Below are 19,921 nucleotides of genomic sequence, written 5' to 3' on the forward strand. Positions count from 1 at the left end.
AAAAACACTATGTGGCGTTTACAGCCTCATGAGATCAGATCAGAGCCAATTCTGCCAAGTGGAGAATAACACCAAACACATGGCTGGCTGCAAAACAAAGACTGAAGGGGGGTGGGGGGAGAGAGGGACCTGTAAATTCAAGTGACAAAAAAACGCAAGTGTTTACTAGCAAATTATATAGGCGCTCTCCTCCAGCACAGACCTGGTGGAGGCAGGGTCCAGTTACAATTCATCGTCGTCGATGGAGCTCCATCCACTTACCCCAGAGCAGAGTTTGCCCTGTGTCTCCACTCTCATTTAGCAACGACTCCTGTTCTCTGCATGTTGCAGGAGCAGGAAATTAAAGAGCAGAGAGGCCAACTTTGAATTAAAAGCTGCAGAGGGAAGTAATCAAATTCAATATATGTTAATTAAGCTAAATAAGCCTCAGAACCCTCCCTGAGGCAGTGGTCATCCCAACTTTATAGCTGGGCAAACTGAGGCAGTCACCTTGCTCCAGATTACAAGGTGAGTCAGAGGCAAAGCTGGGATGAGAGCCCAGGAGTCCTGACTCCAGCTCCCCACTCTGATGACAAGGTCACATGTCGTCCCAAAACAAGGTGAATTGGGATGTTGACATTGCTCCTTGGACAGATTTGGCTCTCAAAATAGCTAGATCTCTGCTAGGCTTTTTCCAGCAATTGGAGTCTATCTGATTAATAAGAATAGGATGCCAAGGACAGACACTCACCTGGGTTTGTGCAGACCCATTAGAAATAGGCTGAGGAATTCCACCTACAGACCAAGCAAAGTAAAACCCTGGTAAATACATTTAACCTGAGACTGACATGTGTCAGACAGAGCTTCCTCTAGCATACCCACCCTGGGAACTCACACGCCTTTCCCATTTCCAGGGTTAATGGAGTGGAGCACTCTCTGCCGGCCATATGAAGTGAGGCATGTACGTCCTCCTGGAGTCATAGACTGCACCCAGGCTGTTTATGAGCCCCTACAAAAACCTATTCATTCCCTTGGGTTTCTCTTCTGTGACCCAGCTTCTTTTTAATCCCCCCTGCCCCATTTCATTTGATTTCACCCCCCACCAAAAAACCAAAAAACAACAAAAAGTCACTTCATGGATCCTTTGGGGATGAAGTCGCTTCTTTTCTGAATCAAACACAACACAAAGCCATTTTTGCTAAAAAAAAACAGACTGTCCTGGACTTAGAATACTTACATGCCCAAGCAATATTCTTTGCTGCAATTGTCACCTTGTCAATTTCACAATAAAATGAGTACCTGTGGGTAGGTGGGGGGGTGGGGGGGAACGGACCTGGTTTTGGAGTCATTTTGCATTTTTGTAACATCTTTCACTGCCCTCCAATTATCGTGCACTATTAACGAAGGGCAACAACTTAGATGAGTTGCCAGTCAACAATTTCGCATCCCTGTTAGGAAGGAAGCTTGGAACAGATGAGATGCAATCAACAGACAGTACAGATGTGCCCATCACAGAACAGCCCGTATTAAATAGGTAATCCTTCTGTGTAGGCTGTCAGTTTCTTGGGCAAGGACTGCGTTTTGTGTGTGGTTGTGCAACACCCGGCACAACAAGACCGTGGTCCCCATGGGGACTTCTGGAGGCTATCGTAATAAATATTAATAATTAGGTGCACACAAAATCCAGTAAAGCAGGAGCTAACAGTGCTCAATGCCAATGTGCCAGGGGTAAATTCGGGGCAATTTCCAAACCATGAAAATCCAAAGGGGCCACTTCTAATAGCAAGGCGCTGCATCACCATGTCTGTCGTGACATCGTGCCAATGCCAAAAGTATTTCAGGACTGTCCTAAAGATCTACCAGCCCAGCTTTCAGGATTCAGCCACTGGCACAGCCGAAAACAATAGCCCGGCAAAGTCTGCACAAGTAGTGACCCAGCGAAAGCCAGGGTGATTTGAAACAACCATCCTAATTTGAGATCTAGGGTGGTACAAAAACCCAGATTGCATTGTTGGGTGTTTTTAAACTCAATCTGTCCCTATATTCGCAGCTATACCGGCCCGATTCCTAGTGATCATGAGATCTGCAAAGAAAAGGTGACAAAACAGTCGAGTGTTGCAGTCTGAGTTTTGATGCTGGGACACGCTGCTTGAAGAGGTAACTGAACATGATGCGTATCTCAGTAACTCTGGTTCCACCTCCTCAAGCAGCAAACAAGGGCTTCATTATCATTTGTGCCAACAGCAGAGTCCTTCTCGCATCATCTCCTGTTTGTTCCCATTTTGAATTCTGAGCATCTGACACGACTTTCCCCCGGGTGGATCTTAGAATTGTTTGACCTGGTTTTTTGGACAGCTCTCTCCACTGAATACTTGAAAGGGCAAAGTGATTGCCTGAGCTAGAATTCAGTTTAGATAAGAAACAGCTGTGTTGAAAAACAGAGCTCCCCATTCAGCGAGCCAGCAAGGAGGGAAATATGTGTTTGGTGGAATGCAGAGATCTCTCCCAGCACAGGAGTCTGCAGCTCCACAGGTCAGATAGTAGACAGGCAGCTTTCTCTGCTAGTTCCCAACAGCAAGGATAATATTTATTGCACCAATTATCAGAGCTATTGCTGTCCTGTGAAATGTCTTCCTTCACGTACACATGGCACTTGCTCTGTGTGTCTGTACATATGCATACATGCACATGCTTCCTAAAGGCTACGAGAAGTTAAAGGATCTTTACATTTTTTCCTCTGGTGTCCAAATCCAGACATTTTAAGTTAGAGAAAATACACCCCAGGACAACAGTGGAATAACTTGCAGGCTCTATTCTGAGTCCCTTTCCAGACTTCCTTGCCCCTCCCTCATATATGGGACATGTTGTCTTTGGGACTTAGGAACGGTCATCACTGAATCAGACCAATGGGTCATCTAGTTTGATAGCCTGCTTCTGACAATGCCAAATGCTTCAGAGGAAACTGAAAGAAATGCCTGAAATTGTGTAATAATAATCTGCTATTAGTAGAAGTTTCTTCCTAACCTCAGACAGTTAGTGTTCATCTTATGTCCTGAAGTATGAGGATTGATGTCTCTTCGAAACATTTACCCTAACTAGTTATACATGACATGCTTATTATTCATATCAATGTCTGATTCTCTTCTGAATCCTACCTAAGATCTTGTGGCAGGGAGTTCCATGGGTTAATTATGAATTGTTTAAAAATATATAAATGTTTGGATTGCCTGGAAAGTATTGTTATTTCTATTTATAAAAACCTCATAGAGGCTCAGGTAACTAGCAGAAGTTAGTCAGCACCTAGACTGACAGAGGAAGTCACTGGGACCTGTGGTTCTAAATCACTTTTGAAAGTCCGACCCCAAGCTCATAACTGTGGAGAGCAGGGTACAATCACCTGGGAGTAAGGATGGTCTCACCTTTTATGTGCTCCTCCGTGGGGATTATCCCCAGTTTCTTGAAGTATTCATCTGTTTCGGGATCCACCACTAGGAGCTTGGCTTCATTCTCCTTGGACTTGATGTTTGACACAACCTCGGAGTGTTTCATGCCTTCCACATTTATCCCGTTCACCTGCAAAGGGACAACAGGGGCGTGAATGCTTCTGGGTAGGTCACACACCGACGCAAAAAGCACCATCCTTAGGGCACCAGCAACTTTAGAGGTTTATCTCCTAAGCACTGTTGGGGAGCAGCATTTAGCTTACGTACCAGCCTCAGTGCAAAAGCCCGAGCATCTCTTTGTAAAATGCGTGGTGCTGCACACGACCACATCAGGAACCTCACCTCACCAGCTGGAATAACTCCACACGTGCATTTTCCCAGCTAAATTAACAGCCTCAAAGGTAATTTTTTCCCCTAGGAATGATGCTGGTTCTCCAGTTCCTGGCCCTCAAACCAACAATTGGCTCCGCTAGCCCTCAACAAGAGGGGATGCTCCCCACTTCTGGGTTTGAAGATAGGGGGACACAAGAGCTAAAGACTCTTCTTCCTTTCATGCTAGCCACCATGTCCTACCAAGCTCGTCGTAGGTTTTGCCTTGAACGCACAGGCAAGTTAGATAGAACTGTACCCAGAGAAGAGCTTGGTGAACTTTCATTCGGATGGCCACCGAAAGATCCCTGCAAGAGCATCTTCCTTTAGGTCCCATCAACTCCCAGGTCACCTCTGCCTTTTTCCCATGTCCTGAATGTGCATGTTCCACTGGTCATGGGAGCAGGTGTCTCTGATACTGAACTCAAGTCTCCTACCAGCTGGGCAGCTTTCAAGGGGCTTTTAAAATTCTTCTACTTCTATCACTGGTGTCAGGGGGGACAAAGTCCATTAGGCCACACCTAATCTACCCCCACTGGCCATTGCAGTCCCCTCCAGCATACTCTCCAATGGTTTGCCTAGTGTGCTTCTAAAGGGCCTAAGCCCCCAATACTTCTCTCCTTGGAAGACTATATCACAGCCCAACTGATCCCAATAGTATCTTCCCCTTCCCAGTCCAAGCCACTGGTTGGTCCTTTCTCTCCACAAGACCAGGTCTCCACAGCTGGGATGGCTGCAGTCAGGACTTTACTGCAGGTCTCCCACTCATGAGGCAGTGCCACGTGGCCATCTTTAAAAAGTGTGACAAAACCCTCACACTGGAGAAAAGGATTGCCTACTTGCTCGCATGTCTGCCCTGGCTAAACAGAGCGGTGCATCTCTCTCCGAATACTGGATGCAGTGATTAATTGCTGCCCTTTGTTGGATGCTAATTGGTGCCTGTAAAGGACGGAGATAATTATTCTCTTCATTATTCCATGCAACACAGGAGGAACAATTGTAACCGCGAACCATTATTCCTGGTGTTGAGTGAGTACACTCTGCGTCCTGAGTGACAAGATCCGGGTGCTGCCGAGCCACTCATTGTTTCTAGATACAGCCGTCTCCATTGGGTCCGCTCAGTGAACCACTTTGAGCACTAATTGTTTAATCGCATTCTTTTCATTTGGTTACAAAACCTCAAACCGCCAATTCCTCATCAGATTTGCGCTTTGCATCTTAAAAAGAAGGCTCAGTAGATTTCAAACCAGATGTGTTGATTTAGTCCTAACAGTAGCACAACAGATATAGTCGATCATCTCACTGGAAACGTGTACTACGACGACAGTCGGTAATGAAATTATCCAGCCCGCTAAAAACATCTAGCTACTCTAATATCACAATGAGCGTTGAGTGAGCTAAAGCGCTGAGATATCGTTCCCTGCAAAAAGGTCGTTAGCTCCTGTGACGGTGTTTCTGTTAAAAGGCCTGGATAATTTTAAAATCAATTATATCTTTATTACGCATGTAGGACAGGATAACTTAAATGTCATGTTTCAGGGCATCGGCTGCTTCCTTTCTGACCCACTGAATCACTTTTTCAGCCCCACATCATCACAGCACTGCAGTTTACTCTCCTGCAGTGCCTTTCATACAAGGATTTCAAAGCACTTTACAAATATTAACATATTTTGTCTTCCACCCCCGACCTAATGCAGGTCAGTATTACCTTCCCCCAGCTATAAACAGGAAACTGAAGCAAAGAGTTGTGAAGCGACTTGCCCAGCATTATACACCAAGTCAGTAGCAGAGCCTGGAGTGGACCCAAGGAGACCTGAGCAAGATCTAACTCCAGATTCACTCCTGGGCGGCTAAGTACCTTTGAGTGGGGTTTCACCTTACCCTAAACATTCAGGTATTGGTGACTGCAAGAATCAGGATACCAGACTAGACAGGTCATGATATATATGTCTGGGTAAAACTTGTTTTCCCCGAAAGGCCGTTATATTGCCACATGGACACCCGAACTCTTGGTGCATCACCATTTAGCATCACATCATGAGGGGACCCTGTCTAGCGAATGGGTGGAGACCCCACTTAGGGGCTGGGGAGAGAGAGAGAAACACCTAGAAAACAGCAGGGGTCTAGTTAGTTCCACAAATCTAGAGATGGGGGCTGGCTGGGAAGCTCAACCTCATCCCTACATTTGGGAGGGTTTGGCTCAGAGGGGTGAATTCAGGGCCCATCTCTACTAAACCAGGGCCAGTGTCCTGGCCCACTGGTACCAGGGCCAGCCACAGCTGCAGCTAACACTAATGCACACCTAGGCTCTCTGCCTCCTCTCCATCCCCTAGCAAGGGGGGCTACCTTCTCTCCATAACTCTTGCCGCAGAAGCTAAGCAGCTTGCCCGTCTGTGAATTCAGGTCTCGGGGCACGGCTGGCATGGGGGCCCAAGGGTGGCTAAGGCTGGGAATGGGAGCATCTTGGATCGCCCAGGGCTCGGATCAGGGAGCTCCTGGCTTTATTAACCCTGGCTACCCCACCCCTATGAGGCTTTGGTGAGATTTTTCAGTTCACATCAGTTACTGCCTGGCGCTAGGGTGACCAGATGTCCCACTTTTATAGGGACAGTCCCAATTTTTGGGTCTTTTTCTTATACAGGCTCCTTTTGCCTCCCACCCTCTGTCCTGATTTTTCACACTTGCTGTCTGGTCACCCTACCTGGCGCTCACCCCCGATTAAACAAACGTCTGGGCCAGCTAAGAGATTCCCGGATTCCCGTGGAGCGGGGAGGCTGATGTGGAGGTGTGGTTTGAAACCCAGCTCCCTGCAGGCTCTGCCTTCCCAGGCAGGGGGCAGCTCTTTACCCACAATCCCTGGCTCGCCTCAGCACAGGGGAGCTGTTTAGCATCAAATATTTATTTAAGCCCAAAGAGCCAGTGCATGGATCAGGTTTCTGGAGGCTCCAGGTCGCCTCTTGCCTCTTTGTGCGTGTCGGGGGCTGCGCCAGGGACGGATAAATAAATAATAAGATGCCACGCAGTGACATAATGCTCGGCCATAAAGTGCCCCCCCTCCACTAGTGCTCCCCCTCCCAGACATATGCACGGCTTTATGCTTTAAACATTCAGGTGCCAGGAAAGTGAGTGCTCAGCCCTTGACGAACACCTGGTGTCAGGGCAAGACGCAGGCAGGGTTCACTGCAACCAGGCATTCGTGTTCAAGCGGTATTTAGAGCACGACTGTCTCTCTCCAAAAATCAAGATAATCTGAGACACTCACACACCCCAGCACCAATTAATACATTCCTTTCATGGAGACAGACTGCAGGCAGGCCCCAATTCAGCAAAGCCGGTCAGCACGTGCCTAACGAAGTGCACAAGTAGTCCCCATTGAGGTCGATGGGATTATTAATGGTTTTAAAGCCAGGCAAAGTGCTTTGCTGTATCTCAGTGCACACTCCTCCCCACTCACCCTGCCGGGCCTTTGGAACACACTTCCACTATTGGTAAGTAATAGTCTGAGTTTGCTAACCTTCAGAGCATGTGCAAGACCCATCTTTGACCCCTAGCCTGGAAGGTGGTTGCTAGGGCTGAGTAGTGGTGGTGTGGGATCCCAGGGGAAGGGTTTAAACTACCTCTTTGGGACAGAGACTGGAATTTACTGTAGGTTTGTACAGCACCAAGCTATGGGGCTCTGACTTGGATGGTCTCTAGGTGCTACCATGATATAAATTTTAAATAATGACAAAATAAGTTGCTGCTGGAGAATTTGATCTTGGATTAATGGACAGCTCTGTTTATTTATTAGTGTAATTTAAAAATATTGTCAAGAGCATGCAGAGCTTTTAATGGTCATTCTTATAGAGTAGTAAAAATTACATTAATTAAATTAAAGCAATTACATTTAAGGGAAGGTGGTTCTGCCATTTTAAATATTTCTATTGTTCACAATTAAGTGAAGAGCAAATTCCTTTAAAGGATGATTTTTGTACTAACCCACCACAATCCACAATTTCATGTTTTAAAGTCTATTTGCATAGTTTGTTACTACAGTTTTAACTGGTTACATTAGGCTTCATTTCCTGTCCTAAACTGTGGTGTGGTAGCAATGTTGTGTGCTGTTAAACAGCTGCCATACACCACTCCAGAGGTGGCTTCATTTTAGTGACAGGTAAAGCGATTGCTACTCATAGGTCAAAAATTCTCCTATATTTCTGGCACGGCTTCTCTAGCTACATTTGGCTGATGCCACTTCACACAGGTCAGTGGAAGCTACTACCTGGAACTTGCAAGAGACCCCTAGTGCAAAGCAGAGAGAATTCTGTCCATCATCTGCAAAATGTGCTGGGTCTTCTGGGGATGGAAGAGGCTGTGTAAGATGTTATTTAAAAGGATCACAGGTGCATCATGGGGCAGCCCAGCGGCTGACATTGCAGAAGAAGCAGCAAATGTCCTGAGCTTCGCTCCACATTACTCCGGTGTCTGGCAGGGAGATGCTACCAAAGACTGGGCTTGTTTCCTGCTGATGTCTGGGCTCAAGCCAAATCCCTGGATCCAGACACACACTTCCCTCAAACTAGGGAAGTTTAGATCTGGACTTTACAGCTCATCCCCAATCTTTGTGTAAAAGGGGCACGCAAGTTTGGAGATCCCAAAGCGGGTTAGTGCCCAAAAGGCACAGCTGAGAAAAGCACAGCGGCTGGATGAAGAAAGCCCTGTGGCAGCAGCTGGCTCTCTGAAGGCCACTTAAAGCATTCCACTCCTCACCAATGGGCAGAAGAGGCAAAGAGTCCTGTGGCACCTTACAGACTAACAGCCGTATTGGAGCATAAGCTTTCGTGGGTGAATATGCAATAGATGCATCTGATGAAGTGGGTATTCACCCCCGAAAGCTTATGCTCCAATACGGCTGTTAGTCTATAAGGTGCCACGGGACTCTTTCCCAGTTTTACAGATCCAGACTAACACAGCTACCCTCTGATACAATGGGCAGAAGGCGGCTCTAGCTAACCAGGGCAATTAGCACTGTTCTTTAGAATTCAGACCAGTGATTAAGACTGGCTGCATTTAATCAACTGCAGAGCTTAATCCAGGGAAGCGAGACTGATTCCCTCCAAGGAGATGGAGCAGCCAGACAGCTGCACTGGCTGAAAGAGTGAAGCATCATTGTAGGATTGCAAAACCACTCTCTGCAGTGGTACCTACAACAGCCAGCCAGCTGCTGCTGGATGCTTGAAAGGAGAAATGCATTGTCCCAGAGAGACTCCTTCACTTTCTCTGCCATGGGAAGGTTTGCTGGGGTTTTGTAACACAGAAGAGGAAGTGGAATGATGGCCTTCTGGGGGGTCAGTCACTGGACTAAGCCTCAAGAGATCCGAGGTCAGTTCCCAGCTCTGCTACAGACTCCATGTGACACACTGGGCAAGCCACTTACCTTCTCTGTGGTCCCCATCTGTACAATAGGGGAACCACTGATCTGCCTCGGAGGATTAATTCACTGATGTAGGCACTATGCTCTGAGATCCCCACGTGGGAGGCCCTAGGAAGGGCAGCATGTTAATGGTGGTTACGGTTCATAAAAATTGGAAGCTGATTAGTTCCTTTCCTGCCAACCTGCCTCTTTGGCAAAGTGCACCAGGCAGCATTCACAAAGCAGGAGCCCAGGAATCTTTCCCATGAACCCACTGAAGCCCTGCTCACTGCTCTCAACCCAACACGACCTCAAAGGTGGTCAAGCGCCTGGCTTCCATTGAGATCAATGGGAATTCAGCCCCCAAATACCTTTGAGGATCCAGACCTCAGCACCGTTTGCTTGGGTTATGATGACCAACATCTTTGGGAGAGAACAAGGATTCCCTCCCTGCAACGTTCCTTCCAGCCCACCACCCGTCTGCCTGCCAGGAGCCGTCAAGCCCCTACCTCGACAAGCTTGTCCTGGGGTCGGAGGCCTGCTTTAGAGGCCGGTGAATCGGGATCTACCGAGCGGATGAACTGCCCAGGTTTGGACTTTTCACTGTGGAGGTTGAACCCGTAGCCACTGGGGCCTTTCTTAAGGTGACAGAGACGCGGATGCAGCTCCTGTGTTGGTCCATTGACATCCTGGTGAAAGAGAATGAAAGACACAGCGTTATATTTGCTGCTTTTTAAAAAAAAAAAAAAAAAGCAGATGTAACAATTAGAAACAAAACCAACAAAGAAGCGGCCTATCTGAGATACTGACCCCCTCCTCTCCCAGCTACACAGGGACACGTTAACATATGTATTTCCTCTAATTGAGTCTATTTTAAAAAGCCAATTGTCCGACTCCATTCTGATACAAGAAAGAAAAATGCATTTCCTGAATCACAAACTGCTCAAATAAAATACACCCATTAATTTGGACTCCCCCCTCTAAACACAGGAGTCTGACGCTCCCGTCCCAGCAGAAAAGGAAACAGAGAAACAAAAGCCTGTTTGAAGAACACAGGATTTAGGAGACAATGCATTAACCTTACTTATTAATTTAAGGGAGGATAGTGCCCTTGATCCTGCTGACGTCAGCAGCCCCTGCACATGGCTATAATATCTTCCCTTTACCGAGCTCCTTTCACTCGCAAGGATCCTGAAGAACCTAACAGCCAGTCACATGCTGTCTCATAGGATCACTCTCCCCCTCACTGGGATGCGCCATGGAGACTGTACAGGAATTCTGTGCAATGGGTTCGGCGTCTGGCCATGGAATAATTGCCCTTTATACAATGAAGACTGCAGGCAGAACTTAGGGAGGTAGAATGGCATTGTCCATACTGCAATTCGATCAGCACACTCACTCTTGCAAAAAGTGCCCTAAGTTGTCAGGACATGTGGATAAAGGGCATGCTATGGACCTTAATGGGGCCCCTGATATGGTCCATACATTTCTGGGATGGTCTTGGAAAAAACATGGAGAACTTGCTGGTGTTGCTTTGTAGGGATTTGTGCAAGTCTCTTCTTACTGAGTCATGATTAAGAAACTGAACAAGACCTTCCAAAAGAGCGAGGTCTGCGTGCAATGAAACCGGACGACGGCGATGACATTGAACGTGCTGCCTTTGCGTCTGGCACTACGGAAACCTGTCTGCTGATAGAAGCATGTGCAGAACCCTGGACAGGGAGGAACGCCAACTAGCTTCTGTGAGGACTAAGAAGAAGGAAGTCTTGGGGCTAACGCACAGAGGGCCTGGACTTTATTCCTGGCTTTGCAGCCTCAGACCCAACACTTCCCATACCAAGCCCCAGTTTCTCCATCGATAAGAGGCAGATTATATTTCCTTAGCTCAGAGGAGTTGTGGAACTTCACTTATTAACACGTGTAAACACTTAGAGATCCTTGGTTTTGGCAGAGGGGTAGAGACACCAGACTATTATTGCCCAGTCACTTTCGCGTCCGGTACAACTAATGTGTCCAGACACCTGTAGTGTAATCTTTTAGGAGTAAAGCAACCTATGCTCAGATAAAGAGAGAGAGAGGGGTCTGGGTACCGCGGCTTGAATTACTGCACAAAGGGGCTTTCTGAACCCCTCTGTCCAGCCTTCAGGAGACACTGTGGTTTTCCCAGACTCTAGCCGTGTCTCCCACAAGAACACGGAGGAAAAGGTTTTCCACAAACGATAAAGGACTAGGGAGGTTCTAACTCAGTGCTGGTGATGCGTCTGCCAGCCCGAGGAGAGTCACTGCACTCCCATGGTCCCGGCAAGCCACTCCATGAAACCAGGTCCCCTTGGCTTCCAGCAGGGCTGAATTCCGGCCCCCGCCCATCTCAACCTGCCAGGGGCCCATGTATGTTGGCTCGCCTGCTGAGTCTGGGCCTGTGAAGTCCATGCTAAAAGCGAGAGAAGCCTGGGTCTGTGGAGGAGCGGGGGGTGAATGTGGGGCTAGGCCGAGGGCCAGCTGAGACATGTCACTGCCCTTGTTAGCAATCGGTGGAGCTGGCTCGGCTCGTCCTTGGCAGGGCTGAGCATGCTCTGGAGCCCTTGACTCGTCTCCTCTGATGAGATGGAAATCAGAGCGTGCGACTCCCATGAAACGGCCCATGAACCTGGTGCAGAGCCACACGCAGCTGCGGTACGAAGCATGGGGCCCGTCCCTAGCTTCCTCACACAGTGGCCATGTTCAAAGGGGTAACAGCCCCACCACTCTGCCTGCAGCGTGACTCCCACCACTGATCAGCCAGCCCTTTCCCCCAGCTGCTAAGCAGAGGCTTAGGGAACAACTGGGCATAGATGGGGACGTCGCTCATCATGGCAGCTCCCTATCTGCTGCCCCCTCAGTCGGCGAGAAGCAAAGCATTTGGGGTTGAACAGCAAACCCCATCCCATCCCCCCACCCCCAAAAAAAAACTCATTAGGAAGGTTCTGAAGGGTCTCCCATCTCTTGCTAATTTTTGCAGCTGTTTCCATGCCCCTCGCTCGCTGCAAAGCCTGTTCCTGCAGCATCGCTAGACTGGCTGGGATCAGGAAGCTCTTGAAAAAGCCCATCCTCACCCATACTTTCCGGCCAGCTGGGCAGATCCAAGAGGGATGCAGAGCTTGGAGAAATGTCTAAATGCTGGGTGCTGTATCCCAGCCCACCTGCTGTGTTGGGACGCACGTGTGGGGACGATGGAGCTTATTTATTCAGGGGAGGAACTCAAGCACAGGACGGCACATCAGGACTCCTGGGGTCTCTTCCCAGTTCTGCCATTGACTCACAGTCAAGCCATCTGCCAGGCAGGCTTGGATGGAAAGGACTGCTCTAACCAACAGCAGACAGTGTTAGCGGTCACTGTAATGGTTTCTACTTGCCACCAACTTTTCACCAGCTATTTTTCACTGCGCTTAGTCTGGATTGACCACGGAGCGCTGCTCACCCGCTGTTCTATCCTCTATCCTAGGGTTTCTTCTGTTTATTTTGGTGTAAAATTAATTTGGGAGCCTGTCTCGCCAGTGCAGCTCGAAGAAACATGTCGGTTTGTCCCCTGGGGTCCCATGAAGCGATTATAAGGCCGTGGAATGTAAACGCTGACTATATAAAAGCTTGCTGTAGGCAACAGATTAAAATGTCAGGAGCACGTGGTATGTTTAGCACTTTCCCTCATTCACGTGAGCCCTGAAAGAAATTGCTTTATTGCAATAACTGGGCTCACATGGCTCTGCTCAGAAACGATTCAAAACCAGCGGGGGGAGGGGGGACAGGAAATATTGGGGTTTCGCAGGGTCTGCAAAACCAGTGACTGTTCTCTTTCATTCATTAGCAATGGAGCGGTGGTGTATATAGATTAGAGCTGCTCCAAAAATTGCAGAAGTTTCCTGTGGATGATTTTTGATTTTTGATTGAAAACAAAAAAAACAAAAGTTTTTTTTTGCTAATAATTTTCTAGTTTTCCTTAAAAAATTTTTTTTTTAAATCCAGCTTTGGTAAAGTATTGAGAGTTTTGTTTCTTTATGAAAAACCAAAGTTTCAACCCAAATGGAAATTTTCTGTGGAAATTTTTTGTTTTAGTCAAAAAGCTGTTTTTCGGAGGAAAAACGCAATGAAGATCTAATTTGTAGATTTAGAAACCAACTGAGCTTCCCTGTTGAGACGAGCAGGTGCAGTCAAATTCATCCCCATCTCTCTGGCCCATTCAATGCTTGGCACTCCTGCGGGGCTGCCCAGAAGCGGAGATCCACTAGTACCCGGGGTGCTCAAGCAATGTGTACTGTGTGGCTGCTGAGAGCCATTGAATCAAACTGTAAACCCTGGATATGATGGAAACCACGTCAAGCCAGGGGGTGCAGCAGCCCCCCCCAGCACCCTTAGTTCCAGCACCTATGCGAGTACCAACTACAATGCGGACAATCAGTCTGTAAGGGGCTGGACTAAAGCCACTAATTTTTTTCATGCAGGTCACCAATGTTGGTCTGAAGTTACCCAGCAGCCTGGCATGCCATTCCAAATCCCCCAAGCGACCCGTTCCCCAACAACAGACGGCTTTGTCTTTAGTGCCGGTATTGGATTGTGATCTGCACACACAAGGGGACAGCCTCCTTTCGAACGATGATATTTAGCTGCAGTCAGAAGGCGAGCCGGAGACTCAAGCACCTTTGCATGAATTACTTTGCAGTCCTTGGTATTGACGCCCGATAGCAGAGCACAAGCAGCAGATTAACTGTCGGCAAAACAATGCCGGTGCTGGGTAGAAAGCTGCAGACTGCCCAGGGTAGGGTGCAATTCTGGGGGCAAGCACTAGGCATAGACACAGTCTTCTATGTCGAGGTCTTTACATGGGTCCCCAGGGGTGCATAGGTCTGGTGCTGGCCCTCTGTACAGGAGTGAACTGAGCCGATACCCTGCAGATTACACTAGCGTCATTACGGTGTTTGGATCATTATAAAATAAACATTTTTTTTTAATATTGGCTGCTTCCTGTGCAACATTACAGATACCATCCGGAACCCACCCTTCAGATCTAAGCACCTTCCAAACACTAGCAGTGTGTCCTAAAGCAGAATTCAGGAGACCTGCTTTCTATTCCCGCCTCTGCCACTGGCCTGCTGGGTGACCTTGGGCACACCATTTTAGCACTCTGTGCCTCAGTTTCCCCAATCTGTATCATGACAACGACCTCCCTTTGTAAAGCACTTTGAGACCTAGGGATGAAAAGTGCTCGATGAACGCTCCCCATTATTATTAGCTAATTCAGTCTGACAATTCCCCCCAGAGGTAGCTAAGCATTATCACCATTTGCAGGTAAGGAAAATGACCCTAGGTAAACCCAGCTGCTACACAACTTAAGCACGACAACAGCTACAGGAACATTAGAGCTGCTGACACCCTTTTTTTTTTCCCCACAATTAACATTTTTCCACAAAAAGGGCATCTTCTGTCCAAAAATAGTATTGTGTTGGGGAAAGTTTTCAATCAGCTCTGAACTGATACTTAATCAGTCAGAGATGGAATATGACCCCCAGGAGCTCATTAAGATGTTGTACAAAAGAATAAAAGGTTTCAGAGTAGCAGCCGTGTTAGTCTGTATTCGCAAAAAGAAAAGGCGGACTTGTGGCAACTTAAGAGACTAACCAATTTGTTTGAGCATAAGCTTTCGTGAGCTACAGCTCACTTCATCGGATGGTCACCACATCAGTGACAAGGGATGGCTGTAATGGAGGTGGATAGTTGTTACTCATGGGACTGCTTGAAAGGAAAGGGGAAATAACAGAACATCTTTACCTAAAGGAGTTTGTAACAAGAAGCCTTTGCTTGTGTCTAGGGATGGACTCAAACGGAAGGTCAACCCCTGGTCACTCCTGTTTGCTAGCAGCCCCTTAGCGCCCAATGTAAACCAGAGGGTGAAGCTGTATTTTCCTCCCTGGTTTGCATTGTCACCGCTGTCCCTTATCTGAGAGATAAGGGCTGCTCCCCAAGCGATCAGAAGCCAGAATCCCTCCCTGCTCCCATCCTGTCAGGCTTATGTGAAATAAAAAGCACCATAAATGTCTTCAGTCGCCTTTTCCCCTAACCTCTTAATCACATCAGAAACATCTCCAGATATAGGCAGTGGAATAACAGGCAGCAAAACGCTGCCAAAACTCCCCACAGAGGCACGGGGGACCAGTACCGCAGCGGCCCTCCCTGAACCGAGAACGAAGCAGCCGCGTGCTGGCGATGACAGGGGAGTGATAATTCCATTTGCCAGATGATCTATAGCCTATGCCTCGATAGCAGCCCGCCTTGCGCTCCATGCTGGATGTCTGCAGAGCGTGGCAAGGCTAGCGTCAAGGGCAACTTCAGGGCAGAGCCATCGCAGATTAGTACGCTCAGTAGATTGTTTTTCAGACTAAAAAATGACAACAACGGAGCGGAGGAGAATTCCATGCTTACGGCGGGTCACTTTGTTCCATGGCACTTTCAAACTGCACAAAGTAAAAATAATTGCTGCAAACTGAGGGAGCATGTTAAAGGGTCACTATCAAGATAAAAGTCCTTTTAAGGGCAGCGCTATCACCTGGAGCAGCCAGCACAAGGGGGGGGGGGAGAGGAGCTAGAAAGTCAGGAGTTCTCTGCCACCACTTCACAATGTGCCCTGGGGCAATTCACCCGGATCCTTTGCCTCAGTTTCTCCATCTGTTAAGCTAAAATAATTCTATAATTTATATTAGTAATCATGTAATCCAATTCGTTTTCTAGTTCTTCCACACTCCCGGACTCAGTGCTCGTAATGTTTCAGGGAAACATAGTTGACAAAGTGTTTTCAGCCACATTTATAAGCACACATTTCTGTTCACATTAGGGTTCGTGAAACCAATTCATTTTCACAGGGAATCTAACATTTGGCCCAATCCTGTTTGGCTGGCTCAAGTTAATACGGCGCTCGTACAGATCTTGAATGGAGAATATGAAAGGCAGTGAAGAGACCAATCAATTTTCAAGTGTTCTCCCATTTCCTGGCTCCCTTGTCAAGACAATAATTACCTCTTGATAACACCCCAGGGTTCGATGACAGGAAAAACATCATGTAAACAATCCAATTACTCAAGAAGATTCTATAACGATAAAAGGCTGCACATCCCTTAGTGGAATGAGGAAGCTGTGAATTTACTAACGGGATTCTAACCTCTTCTCTGTTATCCTTTTAAAGAAGGGATTTTTCCTCCGGAAAATAATACGGGTCTGATCCAAAGCCCTCTGAAGTCAGTGGGACAGTGAGCTATTCTGAACAGGAATTGCTTTGTATGTGTTTATATAGGGCCTATCACAATGCATCTAGGGTCTCCAGGCCCCACCAAAATACAAACAAATACTAATACTCACATGCTTAGGTGCTTTGCTGAATCAGGACTTAACTTTGCACAATCATTTTTGTGAAAGAACAGCTGCATATCACCACTTCTTAAGATGTTTGTGTTTGCCTGTCTTTTAGTTTTTGGACCTGAATATCAAGCAAAGAATGCTTCTTAGAGCTAGGTGACATTTTTTGACCAAAACTTTTTTCAGCAAAAAAAATTCAGATTCCACAACACCAAAACATTTAGCAAATTCATGTTGATTTTGAGGAATTGTTTTGGCTGGAAAAAACCTTTAACAGTTCTGAAAAAACTTGAAATGTTTCAATTAATGGTTTTATTTTAAACAGCTTTTCATTTCCAAATTTCCTTTAATTTTATTTAAAACATTAAGAGTGCTTGAAATTGAAACAATATGTTTTGTTTCAGGTCAAACAAACAAACAAACACACACACACACAACTGATCTAACTTTGTGATGTCCCCCCAAAAAATCTAAAAGTTGTGTTTTCTGTTTGACTCAAAATGAATTTTTTTCTGATTTTTCAGAATTGCCAGTGACCCAAAAAATCCATTATTCATATAGCTCTGCTCCACTGTGATACACCAGAGCAAGACAATGGGAAGTAGCAGGTGACTATAACCCATTCTGCTTTATAAATATATCTTAGAGGGGCCAAATTAGTAAGGCGGGTTTGAGAATTTTTTTAAAAAAGCTCTGAAATCCTAGAGTCCATTTTCATTAGAAATGCAAAAGGACAGTGTCTGTGAGATCTTGTTTGAACTGTATTCCTGACCCTGAATCTGGTGGTCACCATGACCCTGAGCAAGTACACACGGGTATACAAAATATTTTACTCCTATAGAGCACCAGGGAAGCCTTCCTGAATAATTTGTGAATGGGACCTAATCTGGCAGGATAACCTTACAGGGCCCTATTTTTGTTCTCTGGAAAGACAACATGTCACTTGTACTGTCCACTAGTACTGTCCACTAGTGGGACAGCTTTAGTCAGGTATTGTGTTCAACCTCTGCTCTGTTTGCAGACCCTGCTTGAACACAAGTTATGCATGAAAAATTTAACAGACATTACATTTACATACCCGCACGTAAACGGGGAAGGACTGTGGACTGAAGACTAAACACGCTGGATTACTGGCTTTTATAAAGCAATAAACTGATGTTCATTCAAAACAATTTGTTACACACACACACACTCTCACACTCGTCTGGCATTCCTAACAATTGCCTGGGCAGTTAGAAATACAAACTGGATTAATTCATTTCATGCCCTATCCTTTAAGGCTGTATCTTTACTGAGCCTGAGGCTGTTGTGGGCAGGGAAGTGACATGACATGGCTTCATTTTTTTAAGCAGTAAGTTCCTTTTTCAGCTTTGAACTAAGCAAAACTCATAGAAATGAAGTTCCTGGCCTGTCTGACATCTAAAAACAAAACCCACCAAGCCCCCTGCCCATCAGAGAGGACTCCCAGATCCTCCTTTAAAGCACCCCATGAGTTTCGGCCTGGGGAACATGAGAAAGGTTCTGCAGCGGACGTGTTCAAGTCTCCCCCGAGAGGACAACGACATGCTCCAGTCAATGCCCGTTTGTTGTCTTTTAGCAACAGCCAGCCCAGGCTCTGGGCTTCGCACTGGGTTCTGACGGGGCTGGAACCCGCCCAGGGAATGCAGCCCAGGGACAGTCAGCTCTCTCCCCCTCTTCTCCGCAGCACCAAGCTTGGCTTCCCGGAGATATCCCTTGTGCTGCAGCTGGTTTAATTACCCTGCCCGGGCAAGCTGGAAAACAATGCGGCTGAAAACACAAAATAGCAAAAAACAAAGGACAATCCGTGGGCGGTTTGTTTTTCTTTTAAACAGAGACGAAGCTGCCTTCAGCGGCAACTGGCTCCAACACTCAGCCGGCTGCACTGCTGCGTCTCAGCTGGGCTTTTCACTGAGCTATTAGCCCTAGAAGAGCTGAGAATCTTTGCCCTGGACTCGCACAGCCAGATCCTGAGCAGGGGCTACACGGATGCAGACCAGCTGAGGAGCCGGCCCTGCCCCGACTGAGGCAAGCTGAGGATCTAGCCCAGAGTTGGTACTACTCACCGATTTGTAGTAGTGCTCACAACATGCTAGGCACTTTCCAAACATTGAAGGAGGACAGCCCAGGAGCCAGTGCTTAATTGGTGCCAGGGCTGAGTCCTGGCACCTCTGGGCTTGGCAGTCCATGGTCCTGGCACCTCTGGTCTTGCTACATCACTTATGAATGTAAAACATTGCTCAGCTCCAGCACCTCTTTCATTACAAACTAAGCACTGCCAGTAGCTTAAAGTCTATGGGCCAGTGAGTCCAAGGAACCATGCACACAAACTCCCCGCTACTCTGAAGTCTAGACTGCGGATAACCCTAGGTGGGTGGGCAAAGGGTGCAGGGCCAGGAGAGGAAGCCCTCTCCTTGCTCGCTGGAACCACCAGCTCGGATTCTGGGCTCCCGTCAAACCACTCAACACCGACAGTGGCATTTCAGCTCTTATGGGTTCTGTAAGGGACGGCGCTAAATGCCTCCCAAGGGGCCTGCGTGGTCCACCCGGCCCCACCTGTTCTTGGCTAGGAGAGCAGGACCAGCACAAAGCATGGAGAGGGGGTAGGGAGCATGCTGCAGCGTGCGGGTGGGGGTGTCAGAGCTCCCACTCTGACAGGCGACATCCGTCCCGCAGCAGAGGGCCTGCAGACCGTCTGCATGTGCTGTCTAAGCCCTATTTTGAAGGCGAGTGGGACGGAAGTAGGGCACTGTCATTTTACATGAACTCCCTGGGGAATTCAGAACCAGGCTGCCAGGACACCTCTGGGCACAAATCCCACCACGGCCCTTTGCACAAGGCAGGTTCTAACCTCCTGCACCCAAATGCAGCCCTACTCCCATGTCTCAGTCCCTTCTCCTGTCTCTGGCACGGCTGGGAAACAATCTCCCTGCACCTACAGCTCTCTCACTGACAGGGCCACAGACCGTGCAGACTGCAGCATCTCTCCCGCAGCTGCTCGCGGTTCACAGGGGAGGTGCGCTCTCACTGCGTAGGAAAGCTAACTCTGGTTCCAGCACACATGTCACGGGCACATTAGATTGCAAGGGTGAAATCCAGCCCCACTGAAGTCAATGGGGTTTTGCCATGGACTTCAACGACAGGTGAGGATTTCACCCATAGATTTTTAAGGCCCGAAGGCACGAGGATCACCTGAGGCCTGGCCTCCAGGAAGAACAAGTGAATAAAAGGCTGACATTGCTGGAGGACCGGTCAGAAAGCAGCCAAGAGATCCCAGACTCGGCACAGAGTGAATGCGCGGTGAAACGCCACACGCTCCACAAAGGGCTTAAAAACCCGAGCG

At 47.6% G+C, this 19,921-nt stretch overlaps 1 protein-coding gene across 2 annotated transcripts in view; it reads right to left on the minus strand.

The window, feature by feature from the left end:
- NHERF2 (NHERF family PDZ scaffold protein 2) overlaps nucleotides 1-19,921 on the minus strand; it is a 97,630-nt gene that overhangs the window by 6,853 nt on the left and 70,856 nt on the right. For both annotated transcript variants that reach the window (XM_073361717.1, XM_073361716.1), the window contains exons 3-5: nucleotides 9,693-9,872; nucleotides 3,399-3,552; nucleotides 731-774 (exon numbers count right to left, since the gene is read on the minus strand). In XM_073361717.1, the coding sequence (XP_073217818.1) occupies nucleotides 731-774; nucleotides 3,399-3,552; nucleotides 9,693-9,872 (378 nt within the window). The remainder of the gene's footprint in view (nucleotides 1-730; nucleotides 775-3,398; nucleotides 3,553-9,692; nucleotides 9,873-19,921) is intronic.

The sequence above is a fragment of the Lepidochelys kempii genome, chromosome 10 (assembly GCF_965140265.1).
Source record: "Lepidochelys kempii isolate rLepKem1 chromosome 10, rLepKem1.hap2, whole genome shotgun sequence".
Taxonomy (NCBI): Eukaryota; Metazoa; Chordata; order Testudines; family Cheloniidae; genus Lepidochelys; species Lepidochelys kempii.